The sequence below is a fragment of the Heloderma suspectum genome, chromosome 6, assembly GCF_057233095.1.
Source record: "Heloderma suspectum isolate Gila_16-S chromosome 6, 16-S_ref, whole genome shotgun sequence".
In the NCBI taxonomy this organism is placed as follows: Eukaryota; Metazoa; Chordata; class Lepidosauria; order Squamata; family Helodermatidae; genus Heloderma; species Heloderma suspectum.
The window spans coordinates 80,567,121-80,585,455 of record NC_139463.1 but is presented as its reverse complement, the minus strand read 5'-3'; the positions used below and the strand labels follow the sequence as shown (position 1 = coordinate 80,585,455).

The 18,335-nt window shown below is 45.0% G+C and overlaps 2 protein-coding genes across 2 annotated transcripts; both read right to left on the bottom strand.

The window, feature by feature from the left end:
- Positions 1–366: 366 nt before the first annotated feature.
- LOC146341410 (olfactory receptor 226-like) lies at positions 367–1,721 on the bottom strand. Its single transcript, XM_084807429.1, has 2 exons — positions 1,713–1,721; positions 367–1,347 (listed from the first exon to the last, which is right to left on the bottom strand). The coding sequence occupies exons 1-2, from the start codon at positions 1,719–1,721 to the stop codon at positions 367–369; spliced, it is 990 nt and encodes a 329-aa protein (XP_084663555.1).
- Positions 1,722–15,293: 13,572 nt separating this feature from the next.
- LOC146341409 (olfactory receptor 6Y1-like) lies at positions 15,294–16,217 on the bottom strand. Its single transcript, XM_084805104.1, has one exon. It carries the CDS (start codon positions 16,215–16,217, stop codon positions 15,294–15,296), a length of 924 nt encoding a protein of 307 aa, XP_084661230.1.
- Between the last annotated feature and the right edge of the window lie 2,118 nt (positions 16,218–18,335).

Genomic DNA, 18,335 nt, shown 5'->3' with positions numbered 1-18,335 from the left:
CACACACACACACACACACACTTTAATCCCATAACATCAAAACATGCGAACTAAATATAAAAATCTTCTGTTCTTTCACGTGTTCCTATTGGTGTTAATGGAACAGAAATGGAGAAAATAGCCATGTGGTAAGGAAATGAAGAAAATACCTCTCCCCACAACCCTGTAGGATTGTTCTATAAGCTGAGTAGAATTTATTTCCTGTTTTCTCCCTAGAATCCCCCCTCTTAAAAAGTAATTGAAAATGTAATTGACCTTCACCATAGAGTTAAGGCTCCTAAGTAAAGGCTGCTTGCCTTTTTAATAAGTGTGAGTGATTCTCAGTCAGTACCAGATCCCAGCTTCCTTCCTTTCATTTTTGCTCCCTCATGCCCCTACATTGTCAAGATTTTGTGGGAAGAACCCTGGTTTCTGCAGCAAGGTTTTCTTCAGTGCCCCTTTCACTTCCTTGTTCCTGAGGCAATAAATGATTGGATTACAAAGAGGGACTATGACAGCATAAAGAACTGATACCAATTTGCTGGAATTGAGGGAGGTGATTGCCTTGGGGCGGGCATAGATGAAAATACTGGCTGCATAAAATATAACTACAACAGTGAGGTGAGAAGCACAGGTGGAGAAGGCTTTCTGGCGGCCCTTGGCAGAAGGAATGCGTAGGATGGTGGAGATGATGTAAATGTAGGACATGATAGTGACACAGAGGGGAGTAAGTAGGATGAACAAAGCTAATATGAAATCTGTCAGTTCAGCAAGGGACATATCAGTGCAGGACAAGTTCAGAAGTGGGGATACATCACAGAAAAAGTGATTGATGATATTTGGGCCACAATATGTCAGCTGAGATATCAAGAGGACCTTCCACATGGAGATGAAGAAGCCACTCATCCACGATCCAGCTGCTAGTTGGACACAGAGAACTCGTGTCATGATTACTTGGTAGCGCAAAGGGTAGCATATGGCAACATAGCGGTCATAGGCCATGACAGCAAGGAGGACACACTCAGTACAGCCCAATGCCAGGAAGAAATAGAGTTGCATCATGCAGCCTACAAAGGATATGAGTTTGCTCTCTATCAAGAAGTTCACCATAGTCTTTGGCAGGGTGACAGTGATGTACCAGATTTCTAGGAAGGACAAGTTACAGAGGAAGAAGTACATGGGAGTGTGCAAGTTAATGTTCACCCAGATTGTCACCATGATTATTATGTTCTCAGACAATACCAAAATGTAGACAATGAGGAACACCATGAAGAGCAAGATCTGGAATTCTAGGGATGTGGGAAAGCCCAGAAGAATGAACTCTTTAACACTGGATTGGTTTTGCTTCTCCGTGGCTGAATGTATGCTCTGCACAGAAACAACAATCACAATGGTTAAAGAAAAAAGGGAAGGAAAAGGAATCTAGCACTCACATTAGTTTTGTTCATTTGTTTAATATGGGGGTATTATTCAACCCAATTTTCTGTGAGATTCAGTAGGTAGAGAATTGGATGTAGATGATGGGAATTCAAACCCCACTTCAACCATACACCTGCCTGGTGACCTTAGGTAACCGATCCATCACCTCCGTTTTCCAGGTGCTAATAGTGATCTGTTGCACAGTGGCCTGGATGCAGCATGCAGGCCAAGCTAGTCACAGTTAGGTCCCATAGAAATCAGTGTAAAACTTAGTCACGACTAATTTAAGTCTTATTAATGTAAGGGGGACCAACTGATATCATCATCAACATCATAATCCAGTGTTATTATTAATACACAAAAACATTAATATCAATTATTTATGAAATATTTGGATGGACCATGGATGCTCAGGAAGAGGAACCACTGAGTCACTGGTCTGATCCAGTAGGGCTGTTCTGAAGTTCTTATGGGAATATGACTGAAATCACAAATTGTCCTGGTTTGATTAAAATTCCAGAAGAGATGTTTGATCATAGCCATAACTCTTAATTAATACTGAGTTGCTTTGGTGTCAGAATGTTTTTCATTTGATGGGGTTTTTTTACATATGGAAATTTGGAGTAAAAATAAATTAAAACAAAAACACAACATTCTTTAAGGGGACAATTAGTTTTCTTTCTTCTTCTTTTCATTTTGGCTTTCCAGATAGCTGCTCATAATTTTGAGCTGCACTCAGTTAAAATTTGTTTATTTCAAATCATTAGATCAAAACCTTTTTAGAATTTTATCATTGAATTCATTCACATGCTGGACAAATATCACATTCATTAGGTTGGATCCAGACTTAGTCATGCTGAAAATAGACTCATTGAAATCAGTAGGATAAGATAGTCCTGACTATAACTTGTCCAATTGATTTCAAGGGATCTACTCTAAACATGCCTAAGTTTGGACGCAAGCAATTATGGGTGGGGGGGTCCCAGAAAACAAAGGGCAGAATCCAATGGGGTGCTTACAACCCCCACCAATCCTTTTTCATCCCACAGATTCTGTTGCGCAAGCTGTGGACCCACCACTTGCACAACAGAGATTTAACATTTCCCAGAGGAAACCCTGAAGCAAATGGAAATGCTCATTTCTGCATCAGGACAGGTTGGCAGAGCTCCATTATGCAAGCTCTACCAACCTGCCCCATTGCAGAAACTAGCATTTTCATTCATTTCTGGTTGCCCCTGGAAGCGATTGGTGTGGCACAAGAGAATTGGCAGAGCATAAGAGTCCCATTGGATTCTGTCCAATGTTACTATCTGATGAAAAAACATTATTTTTTAGTCATTTTCATCAGATTTGCCAAGTATTTTTTAACCATATTCTAATCAGTGTAAATAACAACGCAGGGCCTCTGTAAAAGAAGAGATAGATAATAAAGTTGCGAAAATATGTACTTTTACTAAAAAATGGGTAACCCAAATCGAACTCAATGGGACCCACTTCTGATTAAACATGTGAAGTAACATATTTCACATTGGAAGCCTTTTTCATCAGTGGTGTATTTTAGTTGAATTTTCATTATTGTACTACTGAATAACAATGATCAATATCATTAAGCAAAGTACTTACCATACTCTAGGTCAAGGAATAAAGATTTTGCATGGCAAAGGATCAAAAATAAACAGAAGTGTGTGTTTTCCTTTTCAGAAGCTGAAAATTAAATACATTCCTAAAGCAAGATTAGTTATTAATTTTGCTCTTGCATTAAAGAAAATGGTTTCTGATTATCAAGGCTCAGTCACTTTAGTCTGAAGACTGCATTTCAGAGGAACCCAGAGCTTTTCTTCACAGCATAACTTGTAGTGTCAAGTGTTTTCATCCCCTACCTCATCTAAGAGATCACATCTTACTTTGTAGTGCAGTCCTGCAGTATAGGTCACATGGGACAAGACAGACATTTTCTAAACATAAGCAACAGCATAGGTTTTTTGGTTTCCAGGGAACTAATTTTCCAAAGTATTTCCAAAGGCTCAGATCTGTGAAGGGATTGGAGACTAGAGCTGTTATCCATACCAGTGTTTCAAGCATGCCTGGTTACTTTGTGTGCTAGCCTATTTGCATGCGACATTACCCTGCCAGCAGTAAAACCCACCAGACCATTGGTTACTGGTGTGCTAACATTACCTATAAAGGTAAAAAAAAAAAAAAAAAAAAGGTAAAGGTGTCCCCAGCCAGTCGTGTCCGACTCTAGGGTGTGGTGCTCATCTCCATTTCTAAGCTGAAGAGCCAGCGCTGTCCAAAGATGCTTCCGTGGTCATGTGGCTGGCATGACTGAACACCGAGGTGCACGGAATGCTGTTACCTTTCCCGCTGAAGCAGTACCTATTTATCTACTTGCAATTTCTTGCATTCGAACTGCTAGGTTGGCAGGAGCTGGGACTGAAGATGGGAGCTCACTCCGTCACGCGGCACTTGGGACTCGAACTGCTGTCCTGCCGACCTTCCGGTCTGCAGTTCAGCGTCTTAACCACTAAGCCACCGCGGCCCCAACATTACCTATACGCACATGTAATAGTTGTGTTTACTCATGTCTGAGTGCACATGGGACATTTGCTTCAGGGGTGGGCAACCTGTGGGCAAACTAGGGCCACATGTTGTTGCACAAAATGCTAGTTTCGCCCCCTGGAGGCTAGTCCAATTTGCCCCAAAGAGGAGAGTCAACTTCAGGCTGGGTCCAACTCGATTTTATTGTTTGCAAACAGTTCGACAAAGGAGCTCACGCTCAAAGCAGAGTCGACAACCCTGGGCAACCTCCGCGCTACAGTTTTATCACTTAGCTTGCATTCCTCAGCCAGTGTGTTACTTTTGATTGGTTGCCAGCGGTTTGCTTAGCAACCTTATCTTAGGGTTACTGTCTGCTCATTCCAGGCATGCGCAGCTCTTACAGTACTATGTGCTGCTTAAGACACATACAATGGCTTTTAGGTTACATTTTTACTACAATTCCCCCCTCAAAAGGCTTTTCTCAAATTTATACTCTCTTTGGTCCAGCGGTGGACTACGCACTTAAAGGCGCAAACTATTAACGCTGTGGCATTGACGGTTTTCTCTAAACAGCAAGTGAGGCCTGGGACGCCTTTGTTCTAGCTGCTAGAATGCTGACAACAAAAACACTTTTTTTTTTTTGAACTTTTGGAACTCAGTATTGTTCCGTTCATCAGGAACCCTTGAGACGAGAGCACCCTCTTTCTGTAGAGCTACTTGAGTCCTTTCAGGGGTTCATTATTCCAACGGTGACCTTCAGGTGGGTCAGCTTCCGGTGTGACCCTCTCTGGTGCAGGTGATGCCTTTATTCAGTGTGATGAATCCACTTCTTTTCTTTGGTGACTTTCATAGCAATGGGAGTGGTAAGTAGGATCTGAAACAGACCCTTCTGCTTCTTGGTAGGTGGTTCATCTTTCTAGGACTGGATTAGCACCCAATCGCTGGGATTGAGATTATGCACTGGAGCATCTAAAGGCCAGGATTGGTGCGGTGTCGCAAACCTGTGAAAACAAAACAGACTGCAAAGCAGTAACATAACCTTGAATCTTAAAACTTTTACTTTTAAATTCACATTTAAGCTATCAGCCATAGGTAATATTCGAGGTGGGCACTTATGGAACGTTTAAAAGGTGTCAATTTAATACTTCCCTTGGGGGCGCACCATACTCGAGTCAAGGTGAATTGGCAAGGCCTGTGGCCTTTCAACTTAATCTTTCAACAAATTCTAATGAGCATTGTCTTTAAGGTGCGGTTCATCTTCTCAACTTGACTTGTAGATTGAGGTTTCCAAGGGGGGTGTAGCTTCTAGTTAGTTTGTTATGCCTGGGCCACTACTTGCGTCACTTGTCCAACAAAATGGGCCCCCTGATTTGATTCACTCTCTTTAGGTAACAAGAGCTTAGGGATTACTTTTTAACAGGATCTTGGCTACTGTCTGAGCGGTGCAGTCAATTGCTTTTATCATTACTAGCAGGTACCGATAGCCATGAGTCTGGGGCAACTCTGAAAAGTCAATTTGAAATCTCTGAAAAGGATAGTAAGCACATGGGCGACTTCTCATTTGAGCTGGGGGCTCAAACATCTTTGAATCATTTTTGAGGCACAAAGGGCAATCAGCCACTGTTCTCAGGTCTTGGTCTAACCTGAAGGAGGTGCTATTTGCCTCGGGCGCACCTAAAATTGGGGTGTTAAAGGGGGACGATCCCTTTATTAGCTAACCATAATTTTTGAACTTTTCAATGAGCGGCTTCAAGCCTGCACAGGTGGCTTTTTTCAGAGGATACTGCCTCACGCACACAGGGCTCTCCCTTTTTAAAGAAGATTTTAACTGGTGTCATGCATTTGCTTGGGCAGGGGTTCTGTCTGCCCACACACATGGATCAACATTCTCTAAAATCTCAGTCTCTTTGGCCTCTGACACAATCTTGATTGCTTGAAAGGCCATTTGATAATCTGAGCCCTGCATTGCTGGCAGCTGTACTACAATCTGATTATCACTGAAGAAGATTTTAGCTTGCAGTTTTGTTAACAAGTCCCGCTCCATGAGGGCAACCAGGTATGCAGATGAAACTACAAAGGCATGTTCCAGTATGTTATTTCCAGTCTTCGTGAGGAGGGGCTTACACAGGGATCATAGAAAATGTGGCTCCAGTATCTACTAGGGCTTTACAGTCCTTGCCACCAACCCTTACTTTTACCTTGGGATTCTCCCGAGTGTTTGTTCGTAGGGTGGTGGCCCTTCAGCTAGACTCCCCCCCACTGGAGGACCCTGCCAGCATTTGGCAGCCTTCAGGGTGAGTCTCTTTTCTTTTTTCTTTCAGCTCTGGACAATCTTTCTTTTAATGTCTCTTCTCTCGGCAATACGCACATTTATTGAGCCTCGGTCGGCCCTTTCCTTTTCTGCCCCCCCCCCCTCTGGTCGCTTCTGTGCTCTCAAGCTGCTGTTTATATCTCCGCCCATGGTGGCTGCCAGCATTGCCTTTTCCTTTTTCCAGGAATGGCACTTTTTTATGTGCTCTCATGTGCACCATAGCTCTAAAAACTTCATGATCTGGGGTCTGATAAGGCTAAAGCAGGCGGTGATATTAAGGCTTGCTTCAATTTAAGAAAAGCCTTTTTTTATTTTAATTGTCCACTTCTAGTGGGTAATATTTTTGTTAAAGCTTCATAGGGGGGCTTCACCCCTTTTTATGGCTACTATAGCCTCCCTCTTGTAACAGGCACACTTATCTTTTGGCTTGCCTGTTCTGCAAATCATGTTTTAAATTCTCTGTGCCATGCACCAGTTTTAACTCTTTGTTTTCTCTGCAGGTTAGGCTGTTTGCCATTGCTTCGACAGAGACTTGCTTGCTTAGATCTTACTAATTTCAACGACACAAATTTGGAATAAGCTTTCTTTCTTTTTTAAGCCTTTTTGTCTGCTACTTTCTTCTGCCTTCTTTTATACCTTTTTCATATCATTAAAATCTAACACAACGACTGGAAAACATTTGTTTTGTATAGTAGGGCATGGTGGAGCAGATCTAACCATTATACTGCTCTTCTGACTGCATGGTCAGGGCCCATCAAAATTAAGGGAAGGGCGTTCTCATATGTGGAAAGAGTTCCAAGCCACCATTTTTGCATCGGCAACTCCACACTGCATGAGTTTTGGCAGAGTGTCAGGTTTGCCTCTGAGCAAATGGAATGTCAGAACAGTTCAGATTTTGAGAAAGAGCTGGAACACATGGGGCAGGAACTTTCTTAGGCTTCAGAAACACAGCTGGGCTTAGAAGTATCACGGGAGAGTGGGGGACTCTCTCTCTCTCACCTCTTAAGTTAAGAGAATTTGCTGCCCCCTTTTTAAAGGGAAACTAACTTTCGTAGTTTCTCTTTGAACTTTTTGAAGGCTGTTTCCTTTGTAGTCTATGAATCTCTAGAAATTTGTGTCTGTATGCTTCATTAGGGTAAATGAAATCAAAGCCTTGGAAATCATAGAATCATAGAATAGTAGGGTTGGAAGGGGCTTACAAGGCCATCGAGTCCAACCCCTTGCTTACTGCAGGAATCCAAATCAGAGCATCCCTGACAGATGGCTGTCTAGCCTCGTCTTGAATGCCTCCAGGGTGGGAGAGCCCACCACCTCCCCAGGTAATTGGTTCCATTGTCGTATTGCTCTAACAGTTAGGACATTTCTCCTGATGTTCAGCCGGAATCCAGCTTCCTGTCACTTGAGCCCATTATTCCGTGTCCTGCACTCTGGGATTATTGAGAAGAGATCCTGGCCTTCCTCTCTGGGACAACCTTTTAAGTACTTGAAGAGTGCTATCAGATCTCCTCTCAGTCTTCTCTTTTCAAGGCTAAATATACCCAGTTCTTTCAGTCAAATGCAGCTTTTTATCTGAGTGTTGAAATCACAAATCAAACTGTACACTGAGCTGATCACAAACAAACACACAATCTACAACAACGGGAGTTTAAGGCTATGACAAGCCTCACAGTACTTTTTACGGCAAGTCTTTAACTGGCCAAAGTTCCAGTCCATGTGCAGAGTGCCTCTAACAAAGAAGGCTTTGGGCCATAAAGAAGGGATGCGTTTTAACAAAAGCTCTGTGTCTCTTCATCAGTTCGAATGGGGAAGGTGTAACCTTACACCTCTTCTAGATTCCTCCACAGATAAGAACAGAGCAGTGCTGCTCAGCTTTCCAGCTGTGATGCTTTTTTTTTTGCAAATCTCACTCTTTTGTCAGGTCCTCACAGACACCTTCCAGCCTCTCTGCTTGCTAAGGCTAAACCAGCCGCGGCGAAGGGGGGTTAGGGAAGTCCCCCTTGGCTCTGCTCTGAGCAGGCTGACAGAGATAAGCTTACACAGACCCTGATATTTTAAGAACTTGCTCTGTCTTTGTTTCTTGATTTTGCCACAGTCTTTAAGTCGTCAAACAAATCTCTTTCTTCAGAAGTTGCAACTTTTTCAACTGCTTTTGTTTCTTCTAACAAACTTGGATACGGTGGCAGACAAACTGTCTCTGGAGGGCCCCCTCCCTCCCCCCAACAACCTCTCCTCCCAACCTAACAGGCCGAATCAGACCGGGGGGAGCTCAGGGCACCTTGGGCAGGGTCTCCCAGTCTTCAAGCTCCTTCCGTGGGGCTTGAATCGGGGGGAACAGGGGCTTTGGGCTTCACCTCGGAGCATACCATCATGACTTTACAATATTGAACTTTATATTCAACCTTTTCTCACCTTCAGTGGATTTTGGTTGGCACTCATCCAAATGCTGATAACCTCACCTTCCCTGAGGCAAATTTATCTCTTACTACTTGATTCAGACACCACCCGGGGTCTCTTGCCCCTGTGGTCCTTTGCCAGTAACACATTTACACATTTACACTTCTGTAACTAAGGGGGATTCTTTCCGCACCAATTCAACCACCCATCAATATAGGCGAATTGATCCCATTGCCCATTATTCACCACATTTTTATATACAGCATTTACAAGATTTACACCAAAGGATCCTATGTCTGGCCAACTAATTCCAAATGCTGGCCAGTCCAATTGACAGTGTAACCAGCTTGCCTTTCGACATCTTAGTACACGGAGTCTGACAAACCTCAGACGCTTGACTTTGCTAAAGTTCTTTAGCATGCATCCCAAGGGAGTGGCAGAGCTTTCTAAACGGGAGCTACCCGCCTCCATTGTGCCTACCTCTATTTGAAACCATACACGGAGCCTGACAAACCTCCGACACTTACACGGAGTCTGACAAACCTCAGACGTTTACACAGAGTCTGACAAACCTCAGACGCTCCGAAGGCAACTCAAACAGAAAGACAGAAGGGAAATCAAGTACTTACTCTGCCCAGCACCCTAGTGCCGTCTCTTCAGACCCATTCAGCCTGGTTGACTCAATCAATGGAGTCCACGCCTTTAACCTCCTGGGTGTCCCGACCCCCGTTCTCTGGTGCCGTGGCAGACCTCAAAGGTGGTCCGGCGCGCCCCACAGGCACCTTCGCCGGTTCTGTCGTTTGACCCCAGGGTGGTCCAAGGGACTCCTGCCAGCTCGCCAGTATGTTGCACAAAATGCTAGTTTCGCCCCCTGGAGGCTAGTCCAATTTGCCCCAAAGAGGAGAGTCAACTTCAGGCTGGGTCCAACTCGATTTTATTGTTTGCAAACAGTTCGACAAAGGAGCTCACGCTCAAAGCAGAGTCGACGACCCTGGGCAACCTCCGCGCTACAGTTTTATCACTTAGCTTGCATTCCTCAGCCAGCATGTTACTTTTGATTGGTTGCCAGCGGTTTGCTTAGCAACCTTATCTTAGGGTTACTGTCTGCTCATTCCAGGCATGCGCAGCTCTTACAGTACTATGTGCTGCTTAAGACACATACAATGGCTTTTAGGTTACATTTTTACTACAATGTGGCCTGACCTAATTTTGTGTGTCCCTTGGCCTAATTTCCAAAAGCTCTCTTCAAGCAATCAGTTCAGACCTTTGACAAGAGCATGCTGGCCCTCCTTTTTGGAGAAGGGGGGTAGCATTAGCGAGAATGATGGGGGGGCAGAAATGGTTGCCAGTCCTCACCCAACCTCTTTCCTCATCTCTAAAGGGTGAGGGAAAGCGTCTCAAGACAAGTGAGAGGAAAGGACAATATTTACATTTTTCCTGCCTATCCACACCCTCACCGCTGCAGTGAGATTTTTAGGTGCTGGGGGAGTTGACTGGGGAAAGTGGCATGTGGAAAAGGGTAACCTCTCCCCCACCCCATTCTATAGCACCATGGTCTCAATCCAGTTCACTCACTCACACATGCACATTCATTGCAGCTACTTTGAAAAAGATGTCAAGAAACAGATCATAATTCTCTGAGATGCTGCCTAGTTCAGCCTAAAATCACACCCAACCGCAATGCACTACCCGTTGCATTGCATTGCATTGCATTTATTTATTTATTTATTTATCATTCATTCATTCATTCATTCATTCCAGAAATGTGCATTTCTTACAATGATATCCCACCTTTCCTCCAAGGAGTTCAAGATGCAGTACATAGTTCTTCCTCCTCCCCCCTTTTATCCCCACAACAACCCTGTGAGGTAGGCTGGGCTGAGAAATGGTGGCTCACCCAGTGAGTTTCATGGATGAGTTCAGATTGGAACACAGGTCTCTCTGGTTCTGACATACTTGCCACCCTTCCACCACGTCTAAGTTGGAAAATTCACTTACAATTAAAACTACACACACATTCACCTTTTGTTGGAAAGTGTTGAACCTCTGGGGGAAAAACAATAAGGAATATTTCCATTCATAGCAATAGCAACAAATGTATTCAATACCACTGCTCTTTGGGGAACTGAGGCATAGGCAGAGAGATGGACAGGAATCTGAGTGTGAAATGTAGTAAGATGGCGAGTAAGGGAGACTGAGGGCTTCTCCACTCAGAGGTGTTTTATCCCATGATTTTACTGGTGCTTCTGCTTCTGGATTCTTTGTGGGATTAAGATCAGCTCTTTACATGTGTTTCCCTCCCCTCCATCCCACCCCCTTTATCTGCAAGTTCTATATTTTTCATTATACAGCCACTAAATGGTGCTGTTGTTACAGTGTCACTTTCTTTTTACATGGACAAATTCAAATGGATTCAAACTGGTTCTTTTTATTAGCTCAGTATTTCCATTTCAAATTAAGCTGCAGAAATGGTCAGAAACCTCAGGAGAGGTGCTGGAGGTTGACAACGTCATCTAAAGGGCACACAAACTTCTGTGAGGTGAGTATCCAATCTCAATCGCAGGATAAAAGCCCTGTGTGGAGAAGCCCTGAGAGTGTGTACAGAAGCTAAAGAGGGAGAGAGGGATGGATCAATCAGTCTATCTCTGAATTGTGTCATTTTGCATGTGTTGACTCATAAACCCATTCTGTCCCACATTAATCTGTGATTTTTTAAAAAAATCTGTATGAAAATTCATATTTAAATACATAGCTTTGAACATCTGTTTTCCAAACACATATTCATTTCAAAGGAAGCAATCCTCAGCTTCTGGAAAGGGTTGCGGAGGGGACATAGGAGTGTGCAGATTCCCCTTTTTATGGGCATAGGGGGAGTTCCACAGGCATAGAAGAGGGTCCAGCTTTGAAGGTCTCCACCATCAATGCTCTAAGGGTAGTAGGAGGAAAAGGGATGTGTGGGGGTAGGGAAGGGTGGGAATTTCATTCCAGTTCATTTTGATCAGAAGTTATCAAAATTTGCAAATTTGTTCATAAACAGGACAGAAAACACACACACACACACCTGGGAGAAACCAAAACTGACATATTTCCCTATCCAAGCGTATGCCAGCCCAGAAGAAGCTTAATTCCCTCCCACTGTGGTCCACAAGAAGGAAAATGTAAAATAAAAAATCAAAGAGGAGGAAGCAGAAAAAAGCCACGCCACAACACTTTGCCCTGCCTGGTGTGAGCCTGGCAGGGATTTGGATTAGGATTCTGCCTCCCAAGAAAGTAGGGTTCCTCTGTTCATTTATTTTATCTCAGAATAAGCAGTTGAAATGCAATCAGAGTAGTTCTGGGTTTTTTAGAGTGCAACATTGGATTGAGACATTCAGAAAACTGTACAATCTGATGGATGGAGCTGCCTTCCGTTCCTCACTTTAAGGGGGTGCAGTGCAGATCAAATCAGTTCATGTCAGAATTCATCCATTTCTGAAGCCTTCCTAGGGACAAGGCAGGCTGACTGTGAGAAATGCTAATGTAATGGGAACGTTTAGTTAGCTCTTCCTGCTCCCTTGGTCATCTATTGGGTGGCAGTGTGAAGAATAGGGATGTTGGAGAATTCCGCCACGGACTCCAGTGAGGCTGGATTCTAAAGAAGTCTGTTGGGGAATGGACTACCCCCTGCCACCCGCCCCAATCCCCCCCGGAACGGACTGACCTGGTGGCGGCGGCAGATGTGGTGGCGGATGCGGCAGCGGCTCCGGGTCGTCTTCTGGCCGCTGCCAGTAGGGATGTCAGAAAATTTCTCCACGAATCTCGGGGAGGCCGAATGCCAGCGCATTCGGCCCCCCGAAATTGGTGGAGAAACAGTCTGCCCCCCTGCCCCCCCAGGACGGGACTTACCTTGTGCGAATGTCCCTGGCGGCGGCGGCGGCTCCAGCGGCGGTTCGGCGGCTGCAGCTGCGGCTGTGGCGGCCGGTCTTCCCACCGGCTGCCACTGCAGCCATTTCCAAGTTAAAAGAAAAAAAAAAAGAAACATGATAGGCTACATAAAGATTTACGTAGCCTATCACGGCTAGATTTTTAAAAAACACTGTGATAGGCTACGTAAATGTTTACATACCCTATCACAGCTGAGTGAAAACAAAAAACAAAAAACTTCACGTACACAAATGGCGGCGCCCATGGGCGCCACCATTTGCGTTCCTTATTTTGGCACGTTAGTCTACGTAAACATTTACGTAGACTACGGCAAAAATAAGGGGAATGCAAATAGCGTTCCCCTTATTTTCGCTGTAGTCTACGTAAATGTTTACGTAGACTACACGTGCCGAAATAAGGAACGCAAATGGCGGTGCCCATGGGCGCCGCCATTTGCGTACGCGCAGTTGTTGTTTTTTTCACTCAGCTGTGATAGGCTACGTAAACATTTACGTAGCGTATCACGGCTGAGTGAAAACAAAAAACAAAAAACTGCACGTACACAAATGGCGGCGCCCATGGGCACCACCATTTGCGTTCCTTATTTTGGCACGTTAGTCTACGTAAACATTTACGTAGACTACGGCAAAAATAAGGGGAATGCAAATAGCGTTCCCCTTATTTTCGCTGTAGTCTACGTAAATGTTTACATAGACTACACGTGCCGAAATAGGGAACGCAAATGGCGGCGCCCATGGGCGCCGCCATTTGCGTACACACAGGTTTTTTTTTTCACTTAGCCGTGATAGGCTATGTAAACATTTACATAGCCTATCACGGCTGACTGCAGGGACGCAAACGGCGGTGGCTATGGCCGCCGCCATTTGCATCCCGGCAGGACAAGATTCACGGTGGGAGGGACGGGGCACCTCCCCCCCAGCCAGAATTTCAGGGGGGAGGGATGGGGCGCTTACCCCCCGGGCAGAATTTGGGGAGGGAGGGACAGGGCGCCTCCCCCCTGGCCAGAATTTCGGGGGGAGGGACGGAGCGCCTCCCCCCCACCGCGAATCAACTTTCAGGTTCAGGTAAGGGACTTTCGTACATCCCTAGCTGCCAGGCTGCTGCAGCCACAAATGGCGGCCATCATAGCGGCTGCCATTTGCATCTGTGCATTAGGCCGTGATAGGCTACATAAGCCATTTGAGCCCCTGCTCTTTGCCATGATAGGCTACGTAAATAGTTACGTAGCCTATCATGGCCTAAGGCATGGACGCAAATGGAGGTGGCTTGCATCCACAGCGCAGCAGTAGTGACCAGAAGTCCGGCTGCAGCTGGCTGGGGAGGATTCCATGGGGGGAGGGACAGATCGCGTCCCTCCCCAGCAGATGCCCTGGACCAGAACCGGGTAAGTGATCCATTCACCACTAGTACAGAAGCTCTTCAGTCCAAGCAAGAAGCAGGCTCTGAGAGCTCCAGAGGCATAATAAATAAATAAATAAATAAATAAATAGGAATATAAGAAGAGTTATGCTGGATCATTCCAAGGGTCCATCTAGACCAGCATTCTGTTCACACAGTGGCCAACCAGCTGTCGATCAGAAAGCCACAAACAGGACATGAGTGCAACAGCACCCTCCCTCCCATGTTTCCAGGAGGTTCACTGCCTCTGGTACTGGAGCTAGCACATAGCCATCAGGACTAGTATCCATCAATAGCCTTTTCCTCCAGGAATTTGTCCAACCCCTTTTAAAGCCATCCAAACTGGTGGCCATCACTACATCCTGTGGTAGCAAATTCCATAGTTTAACTATGCACTGTGTGAAGAAGTAGGTCTTCTCTGTTGCTCTTCTCAAGGTCTTCTCTGTTGCTCTTGGCCAAGGATTGGGAATTTGTGGCCCTCCAGATGTTGTTTGGATCCTATTCTCATACCATAAACCACAGCCAGCTTGGCCAATGGTCAACGATGATGGGAGTTTCAGTTCAACAATACATGGAACCCTACAAATTCTCCACCCTGGTCTAGGCACTGGGACAAATTGTGGGAACTACCTCCTTTTCCCAACCATTGTTGAATAGCTGCAGACCATTTCCAGAGTCCCAGCACTTGTGCCCCACCAGAGGCCATATCCAATGGTTTCAGAAACTTGAAGCTGATAGTACAAAGTAAGAAAATAAACTATCTAAAGTTATTTATTTATATTTTATTTGTATTTGTATTGAAGTGTTTTACTGACTTCATTTTTATTCTTTCTGTGTGCACACTTCAAATTGCCTCTATTTTAATGTCTTGTTTTCAATTAGCGTTCTTTGTGTGTTGCAAGTTGCCTTGTGAGGAAACTTCCCAAAAGGCAGGATACAGCGATATGAATACATTAATTACATTTCAATGTTAAATTAATGGGCATTCGAAAGAAATGCAGAAGCTTATTAAAAACAGTGACACATGCTTCCATTTCTGTCCATGTGCAAAACAATTGTTAGGCTTTCCATTTGAAGGAGGAGGAAGAGAAAGAAAGCTAACCAGCAGTCAACAAACTTATGCTGTTTTTGCCATGAAAAAGCCCATTCTCTTCAAGTAATTGCTCAACTCTAAGACCGTGGAAGGGTGCACTGATAGCACAGCCATGTACATGTCCATTCAGAAGTAAGTCCCATTGATCTCAATCGGACTTACTCCCAGGTAAGCATGCATAGGATTGCAGGAGTATTCGGATCTCCATAAAGGAAAAATGCCACTCAGCATCTGTGCTTAACCTGACAGTGTCTTCCTCAAGGTATCTTTTACTTCCTTATTTCTGAGGCAGTATATTAGAGGGTTCAGAAGCGGAACTACCACAGTGTACAGCACTGACACCAGTTTGTTGGAGTTGTAGGCATACATGTTTTTGGGCCGTGCATAGGTGAAGAGTGTGGTAGAGTAGAACAGCACCACCACTGTGAGATGAGAACCGCAAGTGGAGAAGGCCTTCTTTCTACCTTGAGCTGAAGGAATCTTCAGTACCGTTGAGATGATGTAGATGTATGACATAACAACAATGCACAGGGGGACCATGATAACCATAAGAGCCAGGATAAAATCTACCAGCTCAGCCATGGAAGAATCAGTACAGGAGACATTCAAGAGGGGTGAAATGTCACAGAAGTAGTGGTTGATCTTGACAGTGCTACAGTACTTCAGCCGGCCAATGAAGCTGAGCTTGATCGCAGCGGTGATGAAGCCACATGTCCAGCAACCTGCCGACAGCTGAGCACAGAAAGTATTGCTCATGATGACTGGGTAACGCAGTGGGTAGCATATGGCCAAATACCGATCATAAGCCATGACAGCCAGAAGAATATACTCACTGCACACAAAAGTGACAAAGAAATACAGCTGGGTCAGGCAACCTTGGAAGGAAATACGCTTGTCTTGCATGAGGAAATCTGCCAGCATCTTAGGGACAATGACGGTGACATACCAGACTTCAAGGAAGGAGAGGTTGCACAGGAAGAAGTACATGGGCTTGTGAAGGTTACTGTTACCCCAAACGGTTATGATGATTATGAGATTTTCCATCAGGGTCAGCAAATAAGCAAGGATGAACAGGACAAAAAGGAGAATCTGTAGCTTTGCAGAGGTGGGGAATCCCAGAAGGATGAAATAGCTGACATTTGTCTGGTTGGTTTCTTCCATTCTTTGAATGCAGGGCACAACCTGGAACTTAGAAGGACAAGAAGTAAGGGATGTAATACGGAATATGTTGACCTATGATCATTTATTTTCTTTAACATGTTTAAAGTGCAAGCATAAACTTAATATAAGACATCTCAATATCTTTGTTTATCTTTAGTTTTGTTAATTTTGATTAAAAATGCAAATGTAATAAAAGTTGTTCCCTAATCCTGCTGTACGTTATTTATTATTTCTTTATTGCATTTATGCTCTGTCTTTCCTCCAAGGAGCTCAAAGTGGTGTACATTGATTTTTTTTTCTATATGGAGTACTGGGAAAATAATGCTGCAATCCCGCATCAGATCTGTGCACTGACCTGTGCCTACTAGAATGCTGAATGGTTTCAATGGAATTAAAGCAATGGGATTGAAGTAATTTATTTATTTTTAATCCGTATGTATAACTGTGCTTGGGATTGCTGACATATGCTGTGATACTAACTTTGTTTGTTTTCCCTTTGAAGAACATTCAGTTGCAAATACATCTGCCTATGAATGCAAAATATTTTAATGAGGTTGCATCTGTTATACAGTGTAGCAAGATCGTCCTAGGCCACTTGTGCTCATGATTTAACTCTTGCTATGATGCCATCACATCTTCACATATCTATAGAACCAAGGAGAATCCCAGGAAAAAGACATTCCTTGTTGCCCACAACCAGTAGGCATGTGTCCAAACTTTTCTTCATCCAAATTTCTCTCCAGAGCTTAAAGTTCTTGATCACCTAGGGTACAATCCTATGCAGATAGGTGGCCGCCTCCAAACTCAGAGGCAACCACCCTATCCAATGCAGGGATCATTCCCTCTGCACTTCTCCTGCCCTGCATTAGTGGCTAGACAGCCAATTTTGGCTGTCTAGCCACAGGAGGTCGGAGCGGGGGAGAAGGCTGCTAGATGACACATAGGAGATGTCATACTGGCATTCCTGCCTCCTGCCCCAGAACACCCCCTGGAATGCCCCATTTTGGCCACTCTGAGCTCCTCTTGAGAGCATGGAGCACGGGGGTGTTCTGTGCTGTCTGCAAGGCAGTGCAGAAGGGTGGGAAAGAACCGACCTCAGAGCATGGGCTTCGAGGTTGTTTCCCCGAATACCAGATATCCTATGGCTGTCCAGCCAATCACTAGTGGCCATGGGATTGCTCTTTCTGTCTTGTTCTGAAACTAGGGATGTCAGAGAATTCTGCGATGGATCTCAGTGAGGCTGAATGCCAGTGCATTTGGCCCCCCGAAATCCATCACGGAACGGCCTGCCGCCCCCCGCGGATCCCCCCCAGGACGAGACTTACCTGGGGCGGATGTTCCGGATGGCGGCGGCTCCAGCGGCGGCTTCGGTGGTGGCGGCAGCGGCAGCTGGTCTTCCGAACGGCTGCCACCGCCATTTGCAGTCTGTGCTTCCCCCCCCCATAGACGTGATAGGCTACGTAAAGACTTACATAGCCTATCGCGTCTGGGTTTTTTTAAAAAAAATGCGTACGCAAATGGTGGCGGCTATGGCTGCCGCCATTTGCGTTCCTTGTTTTTCGCCGTCTTAGTCTATGTCAATATTTACGTAGACTAAGACGAAGAAAAGAAAGGGGAACGCAAATAGCGCCCACTACGCTATTTGCGTTCCCCTTTCTTTTCTTTGTCTTAGTCTATGTAAATATTGACGTAGACTAAGACGGTGAAAAATAAGGAACGCAAATGGCGGCGGCCGTAGCTGCCACCATTTCCGTACGCTTTTGTTGTTGTTGTTGTTACCCAGAGCCCTCTGCGGCCGGAAATCCAGCTGCGGATGGCCCTGGCCTGGGCCTGGCCGGCTGCTCCGCGGAGCCGCCGTGGAGCACAGCCGGCATTGAGGATTCCGGGGGGGAGGACCAGATTGCCTCCCCCCCATCGAGGATTCCGGGGGGAGGGATGGAATGCTTCCCCCCACCATGAACAGAATCCGCGAAAAGGTATGTCACTTTCATACATCCCTATCTGGAACTGAAAAATATTGTTTTTCTGTTTGAGTTTTGTAATGAATACTTGCAGTTGTACCTTGGCACAATTTTCAGTTCCATCATGTCATTTCTCCCATATTCTTCAAATACTGCA